Raw genomic sequence first — 20,654 nt, 5'->3', positions numbered from 1 at the left:
ATCACTGGCATATCTTGAGTTAAATTGGAGACAAAATTTAGTTTTTTGACAGAATTGGAGTTTTTGTATACTACAATTTGGCCCTCTGGCAGTGAGAATTAAATGAATGTGGCCCTTGCTGTGACCAAAGTTGCCCCATCCCTGGGCTGGGCAACTTATCCGACGGATCTGACAAGATAAGTAAAGAAAGACATTTACTGATAATACTATTGCTGGCTGCTATATCCGAATCAACAATGGTAGACAACAATAAAATGTTCATGTTGTTTATCAAGCCGATGTTTTCTTTTCATGTGTTTGGCCTACATACAGTCTATCGGTTGGTACCGTCGTGGTGGGAGATCCAGGCGGTGTGCTGCCTGAAAGGCTGAGCTGACGTCTTCCCCTGACACGTGACGCACCCCGGAACTTGGTGACGTCCCAGAATAACAAAGATGGCAGGAATAGGAGGCAGTAACTACTGGGAAGGTAAGGGAGCAATATTTGACACGACAAACAGTCACCAGTAGTAGCAGTGTCCACAGCCCATATTTTGACATTTAATTTGCCAGTGTTTCCCGTCGTATTCGTCTCATACACCCATGTTTAAAACTCGTTACGTGTCTTTACAACGACTAGCTTCACACACGCTAGCTAACGCACATCGCAAGTTAACGTTACTCCCGAAGCTTTTTAAATCTGTGTCGCACCGACAAAACGTGATATCTGCTGCACAACCTCACATGTCCATTGTGCCAGATGTCAAAAATCATTAGATGGTGATTAGTTAACACCGGTATCTTTCATGTTGTAATAAGTTAGCTCGTTCAGGTTATCAAGGGTTCAGGTGATCATGTAGCCATCGCCTCTGCTTTACAAAAAAAAAAAAAAACACCTGTAATTATGAATGTTAAATATATTCGTGTGTGTCTGCGTCACAGATCTGCGAAAGCAGGCCAGACAGCTGGAGAATGAACTGGACTTGAAGTTGGTCTCCTTCAGTAAGCTGTGCACCAGCTACAGCAGCTCTAGGGATGGACGTCGAGGAGACACGTAAGATCATAACTTCACGTCACGCCTCCACTGTACACAGTACAACCGTGTTAGGCATGTGTAGGTTAAAAGTCATGCAAGTCATTTTGAAGTAGAAAGAAAGATAGCCTGACTGAAAACTGCACAGATACCTCACGACAGGTCAAACCACTTGTTACTACTGCTGTACTTGGTGCAGGGACCTGTAGAGGGTTTAATAGGGGCAGGTGCTCATATTCACAAGGCATATTTTTTTTCGATGAAACATATACCCCTGGGATGGTATATTGTTGTGACACGGTTAAAGTAACAGTGAAATGATATGTATTAGAACAAAGCCATGACTGAGAGGAAGCAATACAGTACATGACAGTTAAATAGTTATACATGCTCATAGTGTATAAGAGCTGTTTCTGGAGTACAGAGTGCGTAGAACTGTTTTTTAAGTGTCATTTTTACTTTGGCTCACTGCTAATTCAGGAGGAGGAGAAGAACTAGTTTTTTTGTGCCTTTAATGTAATATATATATATAATCACTTTAACAGTGATGGGGAAATGTTATAATGTTACAATTCACTTAGCAGCAGTTTTATCCAAAGCGACGTACATCAGAGAGTAAGTACACCGCCACCGAAGCAGCGGGAGCAATGCAGGGTTAAGTGTCCCAAGGACACATCAGACATGTTGCTCAGCTTGGGATCGAACCCTCGACCTTCTGGTTGAGAGGCTACGACTCTACCAACTGAGCCATTATATTGTCATATAATAACACATGCTACAATAGCTTTGATAGCATTATACATTGTAGCTACACTTTCAAAAAACAACACATGAATTATGTATTATACACTGGTTCATTTTTTTATTGATTTCAGATGTTAACTGTTAAGTTGCATCCCATAATCAACAGAAGCTCAAGCCCCTTATTTGTCTTTATGCACCTAACTGGGTACATCAATGTAGGAGGACTGGGGCCTAAGTGGGATGTGTCGTAACCTAGGTGTGATAACCATGAAACTAATACAATTTAATCTGACACTGCCTTGATATGATACCTTTCTGTGTACTACACAACATGAAAAGAACTTCATTGGACTTTGGATCAATGATCTCATAAAACATACCATATACATCACCTGTATAATAAGAGACAATTTCTAGTAGAGCATAACCCAGGTTTTAAGTGGCCTGATCTGTAGTGGTCTGTGGGCCTGGGAAACTAGAAACAGGAAAGTGTTGGCTGTAGGAAGGAAGTGTTATGAACAATGCATTGAAGCTATGTCAGTTACACAGGTGTTGTTCAACAGCTACAAAATCCAATGGATAGATACATATGAAGGAGAACTCCCTATAGAGATCTTATTCTTGAAACACTAGCACCTTTGGTTCTTTGGGTAATCAATGCTTAATCTATGTTAACTCTATAGCTTTGAGATTTAGCACACAATCAATATGATATTAAGGTGGTGTCAACTATAAAAAAAGATTGCTGTAGTAGTAAAGTAGTGCTGGTTCGATGCTCCATGCGAGAAACTTGTGATGGCTTAGGGAATTTACTCTGTCATAGTAAGTACATTACACATTTTTTTTTAAATAAATGAATTACAAACAAAAGGCTTTAAGTCTGTCATCTTTCTAATTGCTCTTTGTTCTTTATTTTTCCTCATGAAGGTCAGACACCACCCCCTTGCTAAACAACTCCACCCAGGACAGGATGTTTGACACCATGTCAGTGGAGATTGAACAACTTCTGTCCAAAGTGAGTAAATTGTCATGGGCCAGTGGCTGTGGAAAGGCAGAGAGACTTTAGAAAACAGCAGTGCTGGTTTATTTCAAGGCTCTTGTCTTTTAAGATGCAAGAGGGGACTGCAGGGTTCCACGCGGGGCCTATACTACCAAGCGAGTTCAACATACCCAGTATATCTTTTGGTTATCTGGCCTAACTGATGCTTTACAACCGTGTTTATGTAAAAGATGCAGCGTTTGCTTCATATAATCTATCAGGCCGACGGTAACAAACAGAGCGGCATGGAGCCAATAAAAAACTGATATGAGAATACAGTTCAAAGCGATAAGTAGGCGTAATGAATGTAGGCTAATCTATTATTATGTAAAATTATATGGGAAAGACAACGTTTTTGTCTGGTACAAAATACACTTAATAATAACGCATACAAATAATATTATTCACTTTTGATCATGAAGGGTACAATGCATTCATATCTAAGGTGTGCTGTATCATAAATCTTGAATTTACCTGAGTGTCATTTGGATTCTGTGCGGGATCCACCTTATCGTTTTATCTGAAGGTTTACCTGGCGTCTTTTCTGTCCATCATTCACTCATTTTCTAAACTCTCTTCCAGCTGACTGGAGTGAATGACAAGATGGCGGAGTATACCAACGCCCCGGGAACAACTTCTATCAACGCTGCACTTATGCACACGCTCCAGAGACACAGAGACATCCTACAGGTTTGCCTTCTTAATCTTCTTTAGGTTATACACTCTTTCATTTATTTCTGTTATAATTGTTTTCACCTGTTTGTATGCAGGATTACACACATGAATTCCACAAAACCAAAGGCAACTTCTTGGCCATCCGGGAAAGAGAAGACCTGCTCGGGTCTGTCAGGAAAGACATCGAGTGAGTATAAAGTCGGAACACTTTATGATTTCTTTTGCCATACAGCCAGTGTACCAGCATATGTATACAGCTATCCAAAATTGGTCTAAATGTGAAAATATTTATAGCTTATCAAATGTATTGACTGGCAAAGGCACAGTTAACGTGTTGGCAGAATCAGAATTCCTCTATTAATCCCAGGGGGATATTCAATAGAGCCAGCGCACTTTCTGAGTGTGTCACAGGAAACTGTACATGGTGCTGCATACAAAACAAACAATATGGTCATGTGATGCATTGCTTGTGTTTGATCTGGGCTGTGGCATTAATCACAGTACTTCCATATCGTCGACCGTATTCCTCAGAGGGAGAGTTGAACCTTGACTTCCAGCTGGCATGCTCTTGAAAAATGTTTGCCATTAAACCTGAGATAATTCATTGCCTATTTGGCCTTGCATTGAGAAAGTGTGTCCTCTCCGCAGATTGGCTCAGTCGTGACTGAGTGTATTGAAATGAGATGGAGGCTCCCCCAGACCATGACTCTTGTCGTTTTTTTGTAATGGCTTATTGATCTGTAAGACGCAGCGGTGAACATACAGTGTGCTCTGCAGGATTCCTATTGATCCCCCTCCATCAAACTAATACGCAGATAGTCTTCAGATGCTTCGTGGACGCTCCGTTGGTCTTGCAGTCACTTTATATCATAACTTTGTCACTATCGGTGTTAGTTTCAAACTCCTTTGTTTGGTGCACATCTATATAATTAAAGGATATTACTACCAAAACAGATATGCAACCAGACATGATACAGAAAACCTAATAAAACAAAATAAAATATAACTTAAAGGGAAGATTAGATTGTCATGGTTAAGAAATGTGTTCCTTAAATCTTTTGGACAGGGACATATTTCCCATTTCCCACATTTAACCATTAAAGCACACGTCTAGTTCAACCTAGGTTGTTGGTACTTCTATTACTAAATACGTTTTTTTTTTTTTTTTTTAAATCAATTCTTCTTGGCTTTTACCAATAAAATACAATCTGTGTAAAAGCCATTGATCAACCTGTCCACGTATGATTTCAGGGATTTAAATGTAGAAAAGCTGCGCAGCTCACAGTCTCACACATACAGACAGCACACATCATGGTTGAGTGACCTGCTGCCCCTTTGCCCACATTGTATAAAGTAGTCCCTCTTTGGCACTAAGGATTTATTTATTATAACCCCACATTACTTTAATAACTGTTGTTGTTTGTATTGTTTACATTCTTTTCTAAAAGGCTGAGCTTACAACTTTGTTCCTATACAGCATTCTCTATACGCTTATTACAAATAAGATCTTAAGATGGTTTATGTCTTATACCATTATTTTTTGTATTCCTCGAATTAATTTGTCTTAAAACTAGTTTGATCAATGCACCTCTAAGCCATTGCAGTCTGATGATTATTTGAGTTCATGCTACAAACCGGCAATTTTATTTTAACACCCTGTGAGGTCAGCGCTACATGCTACAGTTCACTCCATCTTCTCATTAAATCCCAGTGTTAAGTAGTGCCACTGACCCTACTAACAGGCTCAGTGCTGATGAATGTAATGCATCTAAATGAGCCTAAATTGTTGACCTGGTGTTCAGCCTAACAATGACTAATGTGCCCAGGGCGTCTAATGAGGGAACCATCTGAGCTAACAAGTAGACTAAAAGTCATGCAAACACTGCTGCTGCCCCTTTGGCTGACCTTCACTTAGACCTGGGGTCACGCTTTACATGCAACTATTTATTTTGAGCAATTCCCCTCTTACCTTCTTCATTGATGTTTGCTTGGGACGTTATAAGAAAGGACTTAAAAATGTATTAAAGCAACTGAAACAGCCTGAAGTCTAGCTACCTATTTTTAAGACTTAGTAAAATGTGGAGCCTGTCATGTTCCTGACTTAGTTAGTGATGGACGTTTATGCAGCATCTAAACCTTTGAACAATTTTGTCATCTAGAGGGCAGTAGAGATCTTGAGTATGGTGTAATCCTGGGGCTGTTCACTGTACATTTTCATGTGTATCACTGTTGTTTACGCTGCGCACACACAAAATCCATACTGATTAAAAGAAATAGTGCACACTGTCTCATTTGTACCAACACCTAAATTAGGAAAATGACACCCTATCAAACACTGTATCAATATCTTTCACTTGGTCAGCAAAACATACACACACACACAAACACACACAGGGCTGCATTCATAATAATCGTAGCGCAGAGCAGCGCTGAGCACCCCCCCCCCCCCCCCTCCGCTCCTCTTCTCTTTGATTCTAAATGTCAGCAACAAAAATGACAGCCAGCCTGTGATTTACATTGGTGCCCTTTTAAAAAGCCTGGCTGGAGTGATGAAGCTGGCTGTCAGCACAGTCAATTGTTGCCCCACAGATGCATCAGTACTGCTGGTGGTGCGGCCTGTTCATGCTCAAGGCAGCCACTTTGGCATGCGTACTGAATATAGTATTCCCATTCAGAGGCTTTTGATGGCACACATGGGAAAGGAGCAGGCACATTTCTTCTTGGGCTGCTCACTGTTAGCTTGGTTGGGTTCGATTTTTATGGTATATCCCCCCCCCCCCTCTTTCTCCTCTGCTGTTTTGCTTGTTGTCGCCCGAACAGAGACTTGGGCTGTGTTAAATGACCAGAATCCCAGGAGAGCAATTGGAGCCAGCTGTTACAGGATGCTAATGGCTGGAGTAGCATCAAGCCAAAGAAAATGGGTGTTATAGATTCACCGTTTGAGCGGTATAACAACCAACCCATCATCTTAGACTGCTTTGCTACCAGATTGCTGAGATTGCTTGTAAACCTTGGACTGTATGCTATAAGTGTGTGAATGGAAGCAGTGGTCTCTGACCGGATAAAAGTAGTGTTAGAATTGTGAGCTAGAATTTATTAATCAAAATTCTATAAACCGTTATATACTCCAACCCTTAAGAGTAAAGTTGGACCTTTCCCACTGCCCAGACATATGTTTTAAGTTGGATCATTATGACATGTATGTTTCTGCTCGACAGGATGACTATCACTGCCCCTCCTAGTTGTGACCAAAAAAAATGCAACACTTGTTTCACTCCTACCACTCCTCCAGCTCGTGCTTTCAACCAATTGATAGGAATCTGTTTTTTGCTGGTGTATATTTCCTGTGTTAAGTTACTGCTAATGCAAACTGAAGATTTCCTGCTGCTTGCTTCACATTAAAAGCTTTCCATTGGTAAACCACAAGATGGCTATTACTCTAAAGCACATACGGCGGAAGCTGTTGTATTGGCGCCAATGGATAGTAAATAAAATATGCATACACAGAAGTTTTATCAATGCTCTTTATCTGAGGATCAGATCAAAAAATCACATAGAAAAGCAGTTGACACAATGGACTTGTGAGACAACAGATTATGCAAAAAGGGTTTGCTGTTTGTGTGATTAAGTTAAAGGCTTTATATGCACTCTTTCATTTATTATATTTATATGCTTTTATATATGAGTCGGCCAGCCGTCCCGGCGATATAAACAAACTGAAGACAGGACTCGGAAAACTAGGAAAACATCACAGACAGTGTGACTAGGGTGTCACACTCATTGTGGACAGTCATGACTCACAGAGTTATTTTCAGAGGATATACTTGATTTCTATTACATGTAAGTGTGAAAAATCGCATATAAAGCCTTTAACCATCCCAATAGGTCAGAAGGGATTTCAAAGAGCTTGCTTATGCAAAAACTGAACAGGTGAGGAGGGAAAAAAGACTGATATGGTTATTCAATGACTATTCAGATATCTCATCTCTGACCAACTCATCCTCATGGCCTATGTCCTGAAATGAAGAGAATCATTAGTGATAGACTCTTATAGCCACAGCAACATTCAGCTCGTTGTGAGGGGCTCTAAAGACTAGACTTGAAGGGTTTCCAAGATACAGTTGGGAAGTTTGGATATCTTTATGTTTTGAATGACTGGATAACTCATTTCTTGAACGCAGAGGTTGTCATTATGGTCATTGGTCATAGTGACAGTTTTGTTTTGACAAATTTTTCTGTTTCCCCTTTTCAGGACATACAAGAGTGGCTCTGGGGTCAACAACAGAAGAACAGAGCTGTTTCTTAAGGAACATGACCACCTGAGAAAGTAAGTTTAAATTTGGTGCCACTTTTGAAGATTTAAAGCCTTCAAAGATATTTACTAGTGAGTTTTTGTATGTCAATCCCATCAGATATTCAGATTACAACATACTTTCCGTACATCATAGCTGGGATAACAATAAAATATGGTATTTTGATGGTGGGTTGGACTAACACTGGAGGAGCTTACTATGGTTACAGATGCTTCTTTTGTAACCCTTTGCACTTTCTGTCTATATGCTGTTACTCTGTAGTAGATTGGACATCTGTTTCCATCACTCAATGTGCATTCATTCATCCTGAGTTTGTAGTGTAATTCTTGATAGAGAAAAATGGAGGCCACTTCTGAGTGCTTTTTTTGTCATTCAAGTGAAGAACACTTCATTGTCTTGCCACATTATACCAAATAAGCAAATTCTTTACATAGGTATTGTGCTGAAATAACATAACTTGGTAACTTTGAGCTGTGAAAAGTTAAGCAGACTTTTCATCATGACACAGTAGGTCAAACCATATTCCGCCAGAAACCTCATTAGTGTCCCACTATCACTTGGCTGACTCAAACTCTACAGAACAGCATGAGCGAGTAAAGTTTGTGAAATGTGTGTATGCGTGTACCTGCCTATGTGTGTTTGTGAGAGAAAGGTGTGAGAGGTACCCTGTGTGGAAAGTAAAAATGGATGTCAGCACAGCAGGGCAAACACTATGAAACACACCCTCAGATGAAAAACCAATAACCCACATCAGAGCTTTTAACATGGCTGAGGCTTGATGATGATTTCTGCAAATCCAAAGCAGTCTGATTGGTTCTCTTTTGCAGAATGTTTGTTTCCTGTATCAGCTACTCAAAGAATAATGCCTCAATTATTCCCCATCAAAGACCTCTTTACAAACACTCAATTTTTCCTCCATCATGGCTGATGTTTGGCTAAGACTGACGTGTACGACCCCAAAAAATAAACATTAATAACCAAAAAGAGAAAGTACTAAACCCACAGCAGTGTTTGATGGTTCTGAGATTTCTTAGATATATGACATATTATGTTATCTAATATAAGCTTTGCTAGAGTCTTTTTTTTTTTTACATGCAGTATACAGTAAGTGCACTGGTAGGGAAATGAACATTCATAAGCCGACAATTTTGTCTTTTTTGTCTCTGTTTTGTTGCTCTTGCGGCTGTAACAAATCATGGAATGATAGTGTGCATATTGTTAATGTGTGGATACAACCAAGAGTTTAAGACAAATATGTTTAATTAGATTTATTGTGGGGATTCCTTAATTGATAGCATGATGATAATCATCTTACAAATCGTGTCACATCATACTGAAAGTAGAGGAATGTCCTTTAACTCTTAACTGGACACAAGAAGGTGAAGTGTAAACATCTAAGGTTCTTCTCTTGTCACCCGATGTCATTCTGATGAACCAATTAGATCTGCCTGATTCTTCTTCTGTATTTTGCTTTTAGTTACAATTATGAACCCAGTTTGGTCCATGGCCTAATGTAACATCACATGAAGAATGATTCAAATGCTTTCCAGGCATTACGGGGGATAACATCTACTGTTAGTGTGTGAATAATAGAGAACAGGTGCAGCATGGACAGAATCTCTAAGTGAAGGGTCAGGACTCAGAGGAAAGAGGTTTACATGGAGAGTGATGGAGCTGCAGAGTGCTAACACTGCTACACCTCTGAAGTCAATGGATTAATGAAGCTTACCGGTAATTGCATAAATATTATAATGTAGCTCTGGAGAATATTCAATCATTTGAAGTTGCTTTGTGATATTCAATGTTACACTACAAGGAAAGCGCTTACAATAGTTAGTAGATTCCTTAAAGCAGTGAAAGAAGCCCAGAAAAAGACCAACATGTGGTTACATTTATCTGCTTTGTGCTGTCTTCCAATATCTTGGCATGACTGAGGAAAAGTGAAATTGTTTTCAAGAAATCCTTGGATAGGAACGTCTCCTTCTTCATTTATAAAAACTGTGCGAACTGAAAACTGATGATGAAATAACCTAAGAAATGTGAGTTCAGAACGGAATTGGCACATTGTTCAGAGCGTCCTCCAGCTCGCTGCAGCCTCTTAGCATCTAAACCCAAGCCCATGCCAATCAAATTGATCAGGATAATAGAATTATCTTATAAAGCCACAACCCATATTAGAGGGCTTTCCCAGGCCATTGACAAAGATGGGAATGGAGGGGAAAGAGGAGATTGGAGATGAGGATCAGGTAGCGGTTGATCCTATTAGAGCTATAAAACAATAAGAGGGCCCGAAGAAGAAAGGGTTGCAATGTGGCTAAAGCAATCATCCCAAGTTGTACTAAAGGGGGGTGCAGGGGATATTTAATGAAGAGGAGAGATTTTGGTTAAAATGCTATCTCTCATGAATGAGGAGGTTTCGTTTGTAATGTAAACTATTATTATTTTAAAAATGTAGTCGTCAGCCAAAGATATAAGAGAGCTGTCTGCAGAGTTTTAACTTTGCAGCTCAGCTTGTGATAAAACCCTGTTATGTGCCGTAGACGACTTCCCTTTGGCATATGAGCCCACATGAGGGTTAAGGTTTTTTTGTCTGTTCACCGGTATGGGGAGATTATACAATGTATAATGGTATGAGTTTGTACACTTTGTCAGTTTTGTATGTTTTGTCCTAGAACACATTTGCCATCATGGCACCAGCATTGCCAAATTGATCTGCCCAGACTAATCACTTCCTGACAAAATACCAGCAACCAAACCAAACAACTATGTTCAAGCAATGCAAGTGAGTGTTCCTGAAGTCTTGTGAGCCGACATTCATTCTTAACAGAACGCAATGAGACAGACTGAGAAGGATTATATTAAAGATATCATCTTCCACATCAGTCACACCTGCTAGTGTGCCTACACATTAGATTTGAAAAGCTGTCATTGCAGTAGTCATTGTTGAATGACAGTAACTCTTAAAGACGCTTCAGGACAGTGATTTATGTTCCCAGCAGTGTTGAGAAGGGAGGGCGGCTCCTGCTCTCTGAGATTCACAGCAATTTTCTCATGCATTTAGAGTTCATGATAGTTTTCAACTTGTTACTGCAGCCTGTTTTTCTGACCTTACAACCACAGAAACTACTGTGAAGAAAATGAGAGGAAGCTGCTTCTTGATTAGCAGTAATAAACTGATCAATGATCAGAAAAAGCTTTGGAGTTAAGTCCAACATCAAATTTTACTATTTAGACAGATTTGCTATTTTATCCATGTATTACCTCTACATTTAACCTGATCAACATACAAAGTGTAAAGCAGCAGCTCATCAATTTCATCTTGTAGAATAGAACTCAATAACTGTCTGCAAGACCTTTTTGATAATAAACATTATTTAACTGTAACTTGATGCTGTTAAATAATAAGAGCTAATAGTTCAACTTATCTCTTCCTCCATGCATCCTCTTTTATTTCTACATTCGATTTTCCATCTCTCCCTGCAACAAAGGGGTGTTCATGAATAAACTAGAGGGGAGGGAGGGAAAGGTCCATTAAGGGTTCATGTGGGAAAAGCTATAATGGGAGTGGTCACTCAAAGAAAGACTTCCTGTCAAACAGATATGTCCTTTCTTCAACACAGCATTGGTGTCAGTTCAAGGCAAGGCCTCTTTAAACCTCCCATTGAAACTTGTATTGCATAATAATGCATGGTTCAAAACCTCCCAGGAGGTCTACTTCTTTCTGTAATGTTCCTTTGGAAATTGGAAATGATGCTTTTAGCTTGTAATATCATAGCCATTCTTAATGTTTCTCTTAAGAGTTGGGCGCTTTCTGGATTACATTCATTAAGTTTAAAATGAGTTTTCTCTGAGTGCGGTCTAACAAGACCAGAGTGAACAACTGAAAGGAGGGAGAAGATGAGTTGTTTTTCACTTCTTCATTTTAAGAAGCACATTTATCAAAAAATCTAACACCATTGTTTTTTTGTTTATGCATTGAGCTTTTACTCTCCTCATCCTTGGTTGGAGGCCCCTGCTTTGAGTCCGCCTGACCCTTATCCACCTTTGCCTGTTCCCTGCAATGCTAATGTAATCAGCACAGGAGGGCTCTGAGGGTTCTGGGTTAAGTGCTTGTGCTCTCTCTTTCTCTCACCGGATGTATCCAGTTAAGATCCACAATTCAGTTTTGAAAGTTTAGTTGTCCGGTCACAGGCTAGTCCAACAAGAATGTCAAAGACGCATTTTTGGGGCACTTCATGTCTGTTTTGTTCCTGGGTAATCATCAAGATTGTCTGCTTTAAAAATGCTGGATCAAATCACCTACACGACCCAGCTTTAGTTGTTTGTCAACAATATTCACTATCATAAAATTCAAGATCATTGGTTTGTACAAACTCCCAAGTGTGTCTTATATTCCTTGTTTTTCATCCCTTAGATCAGAGCCTTCTTTCTTTTATTAGGTTTTATGTAAATCGCACATGAAGGGTGGTTACATGCATCCATGTAACTAATGTAATCATCTCATTGAGTGATGCAATGTGTGAGGTGTGTTGAGTATGTAGCAGAGCGTTCTGTATCAGCTCTGAGCTTTGATTTGTGACCACTTTTCCTCTTTGCTGCTGCTGCTGCAGTTTGCGTTCTATAACTGCTGCCAAGATTAGCAAGACTGTTTCCTCAGCAAAGTAATTAACGTATCAGTTTACCTGGCTGATTCTGTTGCCTCATCTTGATCTAAAGCCAATCTGGCAGAGCATTGCTCTCAAAAGGTTGCTTTAAAGTATTTCCTTTCAGAATACAACTTGAATAGTATTCGAGTTGATGAATCAGCGGACAAGAAATGCGTTTTAATTTCAGTTAATCTTTGTTGTACTTAAGGCTTAAGTGATATCTGCTCAGCTCTGCTAACGCAGGGATCGTTTTGACTTCGTTTGTTGAGTGTGAATGCAGATGTCTCTGTGTTTATGCCTGTGAATGGAAAGAGATAGCAAGAAAGCATGTGGGCAGGGCTGGTTGATTCATCACACCGGGAAAGGCAATTAGCCTTAAGCTAACGAGCGATTTAATGACTGCAGCGAAACACCACTGACCCGGGGAAATGGAAGGCATGCATGCACTCAGATCTGAAACCACAGAAGGCCATATATACATGAATGTGATGGCACAATCAACCTCACCACTACCGCTGTGTTTTGATGATGGATGGTGCAAGGCATAAATCTTTTGGCCCATCTCGTAGCATGCATATAAAAATCCCAGGAATCAAGGCTCACTTCAGCACACTACCACTCTCCCTTTTCACTCTTCAGCTCATGATTTATAAGAGTGCAGGCCATCGGTGACAGACAGTTAAGGTGCATTTTTCTCTGTCAGTCATTTATCCACCGTGTTGGTTTTGATCATTTAAGTTCGGTGTCATTTAGCTGTCCGTTTTTAGTACCTTACTTTTCCTTTCCTAGATCTACTGCCTCTGTGTGCCAAAATAATCAAATAAGAAATATTACAGCTCGTGGGATTTTTCAAAATGACTGAATAAGTAAAGTGTCTGGAGCATTCTCCTATTTTTTTCCTATAGACTGCACGATCCACTGCGCTTTGCGTCACGACATCCTGTTTCTCTATCAGTCTCTGCTGCACCCTCCAGCTTCTAAAATCAATTTGTGCCAAACTTGCCTGCCAACCTTCGAAGGGGAATTTTGTGCTGCTTGCGATACCATTTCACAAACTTAGTTTTGATTCAAGAAAAATATGTAATCACAAAGCACTACCAAATAACCGTCTGGTGCTTGTTTGCTGAGCTATGATCCAAGAACAAAAGGCTGCCTGGTCCACATCGTGACTGTGCAATGTCCATGAAGTGTCTGCTCTAATGGGCAACACATTTGAGATGGTTTAAGATTTCATGAATCCAATGACATGTGTTATTTGTTATCAAAAAGAGGAATGAATACAATTATTTATCAGTTGGAAATTTCCTCTGACTGAACAAATAAGATTGAGTTACAGTAATGATTAAGTTTTCAACAATAACAGCCATCCATTACATTTGCTATAGTCATGTCTTTTTGGTCCACCAGCAGAGTGAAGAACCCTAAGATTACAGGTCATTAGCAGGACCAGTGTGAGAGTAATTGGTTCAATATATAACCCAGAAAATGGTCCATCCTCCGAGAGATCACTTGGTCCATAATGCCTGGTCATATAAGTGACTGTGGACCAGAATCAAATTATTTAGAACCTATAGATGGTACTATCAGGGTTTTACAAGAATAATAAAATATTTGTTCTGCCTGTTGGAGGCTTTGACTTTTGAGCTTTGCTGCTCCGCCTCAATATTAACAAATTAGCTTTTCTTTTGTGATTATAAGTCATTCCTTTGATTCATCACTTTGTGAACTGCATATTTGAAACTCCTTAGAGGGCGGCCTAGCATCTGTTTCATGGAAAGCAAACTGTTGGCTCAGCACACACATTGCCAACAAGCACATGCAGATCCTCATGGTTGGTTTCACCCCTCCATGAAAAAGAAACAAAAAAAGAGTCCAATGAATTTAAGGTGACCTACAGACACTTCTGTAGATGTTAAAATCATGACACCCAAGTCCAAGGTTAAGGGAACTCTGACAGAATATACAAACATCTTACATAGAGGTTGTAGAGGATTGTAGCCAGTTCAAAACAATTAACTGGAGACTTGAATAGAACAGATCCAAGTTTGATGTTAAAAGCAATACCCATCTACTGTGTACAACATATACACATAGCCACTATGGCATTGGTTTTGGACTGCTGTTTTTGATGCTTTGGGACTGGAAATTTGTAAATCCTGGATACTTGACCAAAAGATGTCTCCTGTTTAGTCCAATAGATCTCACCTGGTGCTTTAGAACCATTTTCTTGGCAGAGCTTGGCAAAAGCCGTCAGCAGGGATAAAGGTCTGTTGCTTTTTCTTGTTGGGGATGGTTCACCTGCAATACCATATAATGCTGAATTCAATCCACAAATATGTGATATTACTTCAGTTTATTTCTATTCTAGCTTTAGTTTTTTTCAAACTTTGTCCAATTGAGAAGTAGTAATCATATGAGGTTGGACGTCACGACTAAACTTGTTATAATTGACTCCCTTGTGGATTCTAGTAAAGCTCTGCCATGAAATTAGAAAATGATTTGCATTATCAGAAGCTGACATCAAAGTAGGACCCAGGCAAATAAGAGTTAACCCTGTGATTTACCTCCAAGCCTGGAAGTTGGGTCTCCATTGAGATAACATTAAGGTTTAAAAAGGGATTTGGGTAAAAGCTGTAGATGTGTTTTGAGGTGGATACAAATCAAGAAGGAATCTATGAAGGACCTTCCCTCTCCTGATACTTTGGTTAGACTCTTTAGATTGGTAAAGTGCTTAAAAGAAACCGCATACTGAGCATTAGAGCGAGGGTGTGGACGCTGTCAAATTGAATGTTGAGCTCTGAAACACAATCCCTGTTGTTTTGTTTGCTTGGCTTCAATTTAGTTCTCTGGAACATTATCCAAATTGATTCCAATTATGGAATAAAACCACTGACAGCATTGTTGTTTATGAGCAACCTGAGACACAAAACTGATGAAACGGCTTCCGAGGTTTGTGAGATTGTTTGTACTTCTAATAGTCTCTGCAGAGCAAAAACAAGCATGTGACACTGAATGACGCTATGCAGAAAATGAAGCTATGAGATCTTCTGGGGGAATCCTTCCTTGGTTACAAAGTCTGGAAGTCCTGTTCTGTGGGAATCATCCTAGGGAACGTGTTGAACTGATCAAAGGACCTAACTGTCAAACCTCTTCTGCAGACATTGGACTACAGTATTTTGTAATCCATTTTACATGAGATGTTGTTTGACATGATAGTTTGAATATTTAAATTACATGAAGCTGTGTTTTGCCAGACTGGTTGTTGTATGAATGTTGTTTTAGCACTAGCTCCTGTTTTAGTACCGCTGCGTTACATAATGTCGATAACTAACCTCTTGTTTCTTTTCCTCCCTCCCTCCCTCCCTGCTATAGTTCGGACAGACTGATGGATGACACAATAAGGTGAGACATATTTTCTGTCCTGCATACGTAAGTCCACATATACATATGTGACAGCCCTCTCCCCTTCTTTTCCATTGTGTTATCTATGCTCTCCTGACTCAGTGCAGGAATGAACCTTAACACGGCCTGCACATCTCAGGTCTAACAGGCTTTAGCTACAGTGGAGAATGAGTAAGGACATCATAACTTTTTTTGCTGAAACTTTTAACCAATGAACTTGTCAATTATTTTGCTCCTTGTGTATTCACTGACTGGACGAGTTTGATGCTTATCAAAGCCTCAGAAGTGAGAGTTCTGCTGGTCATACAAAATCTCACATACATAAATTAATGACAGTCACTTTGGTAACCCTAGTTCCCAGAAATCTGTCTCCCTCGGCACTGATTTACTGGTCATCTATTTCTCACCACTCCTCACTGCTATTCAGGCCTGAACACATGATGAACATGTTGTTTTTATATTTACCTAAATACCCACCTTCCTTTGCTCTCATATTATTTAGTGGTCTTTTCTGCACATTTCCTTTTCCATTTTTGTCTCTACATCTCGTAATCTCTATTTACAGGAGATTGGCTTGAAAATGATCTGACTTTTTTATCTACTGCATATGTCCACATTAAAAAAATATACATTTTTTTAAAATTCTATTGCATGTAGGAGCGAGTTGTTAATAATGCAGCACCTTTATATTGTGCACTGTGCTGTGTTCATGTAAATAGGTACTTTTCCAGATTGTGATTGAAGAGTTTGTAGATTAAGAATTTAATTCACTTTAAAGGCATTTTCATGATTTGAGACCTCCTTCAGTTATTTATTTTTTTAACTACGATCACTGATTTCACCACTGAGTGTTCAGGTAAATCTCTATCCTTTAGCTCTTATTCTCATGAGCTGGTTAACATCGAGATTGTACGAGCAGCTGGAGTCAGCAGTCAGTTTCTTCCTGACTGAGGAGAACATGAACCTGAAAACACTGCTCCAAGCCAAGACTGCGGACTTTCAGGACACACACACACACACACGCTTGCACTCATCAGAACTGTTTCTGACCTGCCTCTCGGGCTCTGTCTCTCTGAGATGGGAGTGAGTGCTTACTGCTAGTCTCCCTGCTGTTCATGAGAGCCATAATACTACTCGCAGTGGAGAAAAGCAACAACTGTTCTACTGAATTAACACTATATTAATGTCTATTTGATCTTTTTTTCTATTTGAATTTCGTTTTCAGAGCTGATCAAATTCCCAGTTGTGAAGGGATCCATAGCTGTTATTGATTATTGTGTGTAAAAGAGGCAACAGAAATTAAACATAGTTCCTGAAACCTTTGAGTTCATCACAGCAATGCCCCCCCCCCCTTCTTCAAGCCTAGTCCACTCTCACACATACTGCAGGCTCCCATGGAGAACTGGATAGGATGACGTCTGTGTCAAACCAGCATGATTTCATTCTGTGTGCCGTCCTATCCATTCAATACCTGTTTTTAATCATTTCACATGAGGTTGTTCAACTTTCCAAAATGATGTATCACTGACCTATATTTTCTTCAATGTGAACTGTTGTTTGAATGGAAGTGCGAATATGAATTTTGTATTCGTTTGAATGATCAATACGGATTATACTTAAGATTCAGTTATCTTTTTTCATCAGGCTAAAGATTTGACTTTTTGACCTGATTTTGATTCATTTGTCTGTTTTGGACTTGCTAAAGTTCACCACAACTAAATGAACAGAAGCAAAGTTCATGAAAAATCAATAGAATAAGATAAAAAGCCAGGTTTGTTCATTTTATCATTACTTCTTTGTTTGCCTATTAAATAATAACCTAGGTTTGTCTGAATAAATAACAAGGACCAACAACTCGACTTAATCTCTACTTCAAATGTGAGGTGCGTTTGATAAGAATCTACAGGTATTTTTCCCTTTCCCTTTCTGTCGTGGATCTGTTGTCCTTCGTTTGAACACTTTATGCATCCTCTCGAACTGGATGCTCATTTCTCCCAAAAACACCTCTGATCTGCAAATGAATATCTAATTCATGGTGGACTCTGACTGACTACAACCACATAGAGTGTATCTACACTTCTGAACTACTTTCTCTCTTTCTTTCTCTTTAGTATTGCAATGGCGACCAAGGAGAACATGACATCCCAGAGGGGCTATCTGAAGTCCATACAAAGCCGGGTCAACACCTTGGCCAGTATCCTTAATGCCACATTGTGTTCATGATGCAGAAAGCTCACAACAGAGCGGGAACAGAAGGACACCTGGTATCAAAACATTAAGAGTGTATGAATGAATGGCTGTTTGATCGGAGGACGGATTTTCACTTCAGTGGAGATGTTTTTTTTGTTATTGAATCATATTCTTCTTTAAACACTTGTCACTATGAAACATGTGCAAATAGATCCCTAAAAGGCAAACATTTCCTTTCCTATTGGGTCAAAAATGTACAATCTTTAGAATTTCCCTTAACCTAACTTTCCCAGACCGTTTCCCGACCATCAATAATCTCATCCAGCGAATCAACCTGCGGAAAAGACGGGACTCCCTCATCCTGGGAGCAGTGGTCGGCGTCTGCACCATCCTCCTTCTGCTTTATGCTTTTCACTGAAGGATCGGACCTCGTGGGATCTTTGAAAAAAAAAAAAAAAAGGAGCGGGATCGATATACTCTTTTGTAGCGTGGTACCCTCTGGAGACTGAGCTCAGAGGTTGGAGGGCCCTGGAGACCTCCCTGAGCAGAAGGACTTTCAGTCTGTCCAGTTCATAGGCGAGAACAAATATCACCAACATGAACTACTGAACTTGTATTTACAGGTGGGACTACAAGGAAATGCTGGTGGTTGAGTGCTCATCGGCCAAATGTGAGAGTGAAGATGAAGAAGTACAACTAAGACATGATTTTAAAGAAATTCTATTATTAACTCGAAGCTGAGGGAAGTTTTGAGCAGACTGTGAGAATGTGTGATGCATTTTGTTTTTCACAGGTGGAAGGATTTGAGTTGAGTGGTCCTATTTTAAATGATGGAGTGGGATGGATAGTACATTCTGTAAAATGTGAAATAATAAATTATTCATATCAGTATGTGCAGCAGAGTGTGTGACATAACTAGACACTGAACCTTTAGACATATTTTTATTCACTAAATATACAAGATCAACTCTATGGAGGACTGCATGGGCCCCCCGCATTTCTGAGAAGGCCTTGTCAAAAGAACTATAATCTTTACTACATTTCTATAACTTAAAAAACAAAATGTTTTTGTCTTTTAACACAAATAAACCCATGAGGTCCTTCTCTGAGTTCAAACTAAGGACAATGTGAATTAAGGTTCGAGCTTCAAACTTCTGAGCTTTGACGGAATTGACACGATAAATAAGGAAAAAATGAATCTGCAGCCACTCTGATTATTGTCTAATTGTAAAGCAAATGTTTTAAACTGAGTTTTCCTGCAAGCTCTTAATGGTTAAAATAGATTGCTTCTCCTGTTATAATATTCAGTAAACTTCATATACCTTTAGCTTTTGGACTGCTGCTTGGAGGAAAGAAACAAACAGGTACAGTATGTGATGTATGGCCCTTGGAAATTATAAAAAAACATTTTGAGATGAAGACGAACTGTGAAAGTCTTTTTAAACATAATATAGAGCAAATAATTCATCATTGAAATTAAGGATTCCTTCACATGTTTACAATCAAATCTGCTCTCCCATCATCGTCAAAAAAAATAAAGTGTTATTACAACAGAAAGTCGGCTAACAAAGGGGTTGTAGTTTGGCACTAGGAGGACAGAGTTCATCCATGTTGTTTTTCGGTCACAGGTTATTTGCTAAGTGACAAAGAATGAGTTCAAAGCTAGCTGAATTTTCAGTTTTTCGATTTGCTCACTTATAGGATTCATTCATGTACATCACTATCAGACTGTAGAGAGTTGTGTTGCAGAGTTATATGGCTCTTTTTAAAGATTCTTATTGGATGAAAAAAACAGCCGATTTTAGGTTTTTATTGAAGAAGAATAAAAACACTACTTTGATGATTGGTTTGTGAACATGCTGCATTTTCCTAGCCCAGTGTACCTGGCAGAGCCCACGCAGCTCTTTTTGATTGAGATCCTCCTGGAACACAAATTGACGAGTGATATTGAAGGCTGGAGCTGAATCGCTCATGTGAGATGGGGAAGGATTGCAGCTCGTGTTTGCATCGTTAAAAGCAGATTGTTGTTGGCGGTGCGGGAATCTGAGAAACAATGTGTTTTTTGTCTCAGCCTCAGACTGACACTGGACTTGAATACAAATCAAAGCAACTCACTGAAATGGACTGAGGGGGATATATTTAGGTGTTTTGTCCTCGTTCCCTCTGTTTGATGCTTTTCCCACGAAGAAAACACTAAAAGCAAACACAAACTGGCTAGACTGCAGCTTTTAAATGTCCTTTTTTCTTGTGTTCCAGCAATTGCACAAGCATTTCCATCCTTCCCTGAATACCTCACTTCCTTTTGAAGGGAAATCCTGTGCTGAAGTCTAAATTTGGAGCAAAATGTGTACCCGCAGACAGCAAAGGTGCTGAATGTGTTGGACTCCTGAATATTTCAGCCACTCAAACTGAACGCCGCCCAAGCAGAAGTAAGCACCAGAGTCGCTCACTTAGAAAGTTCACACTACAGTTACTTCTGACAAACTCAGGTGTGTGTGTGTGTGTGTGTGTGTGTGTGTGTGTGTTCACGGCAGGTGAAATGTTTGAGACAAATCTTACTCTGCGTGTTCTGAAGAAATCAGATGGGTATTTTAATAATAGTATATATTAAAATGCAAAGTGCAGGGAGGCTCC

General features: G+C 39.6%; 1 protein-coding gene across 1 annotated transcript; it reads left to right on the top strand.

Annotated features, from left to right (window-relative positions):
• Positions 1–336: 336 nt before the first annotated feature.
• gosr1 (golgi SNAP receptor complex member 1) lies at positions 337–18,911 on the top strand. Its single transcript, XM_061046441.1, has 9 exons — positions 337–468; positions 921–1,032; positions 2,683–2,770; positions 3,377–3,484; positions 3,565–3,656; positions 7,722–7,796; positions 15,801–15,830; positions 17,942–18,024; positions 18,314–18,911. The coding sequence occupies exons 1-9, from the start codon at positions 435–437 to the stop codon at positions 18,436–18,438; spliced, it is 747 nt and encodes a 248-aa protein (XP_060902424.1). The 5' UTR covers positions 337–434; the 3' UTR covers positions 18,439–18,911.
• Positions 18,912–20,654: the final 1,743 nt, after the last annotated feature.

The sequence above is a fragment of the Labrus mixtus genome, chromosome 9, assembly GCF_963584025.1.
Source record: "Labrus mixtus chromosome 9, fLabMix1.1, whole genome shotgun sequence".
NCBI classification, from domain to species: domain Eukaryota; kingdom Metazoa; phylum Chordata; class Actinopteri; order Labriformes; family Labridae; genus Labrus; species Labrus mixtus.
The sequence above is the reverse complement of the archived record's forward strand: the minus strand, read 5'-3'. Positions and strand labels throughout refer to the sequence as shown.

Bases quoted from the DNA above. Each gene is read 5' to 3' on its own strand.
- gosr1 (XM_061046441.1), top strand. From the start codon at position 435: ATGGCAGGAATAGGAGGCAGTAACTACTGGGAAG. The intron at 2,771-3,376 runs GTGAGTAAATTG...ACTCTCTTCCAG, and splicing joins TTGAACAACTTCTGTCCAAA to CTGACTGGAGTGAATGACAA. The intron at 3,657-7,721 runs GTGAGTATAAAG...TCCCCTTTTCAG, and splicing joins TCTGTCAGGAAAGACATCGA to GACATACAAGAGTGGCTCTG.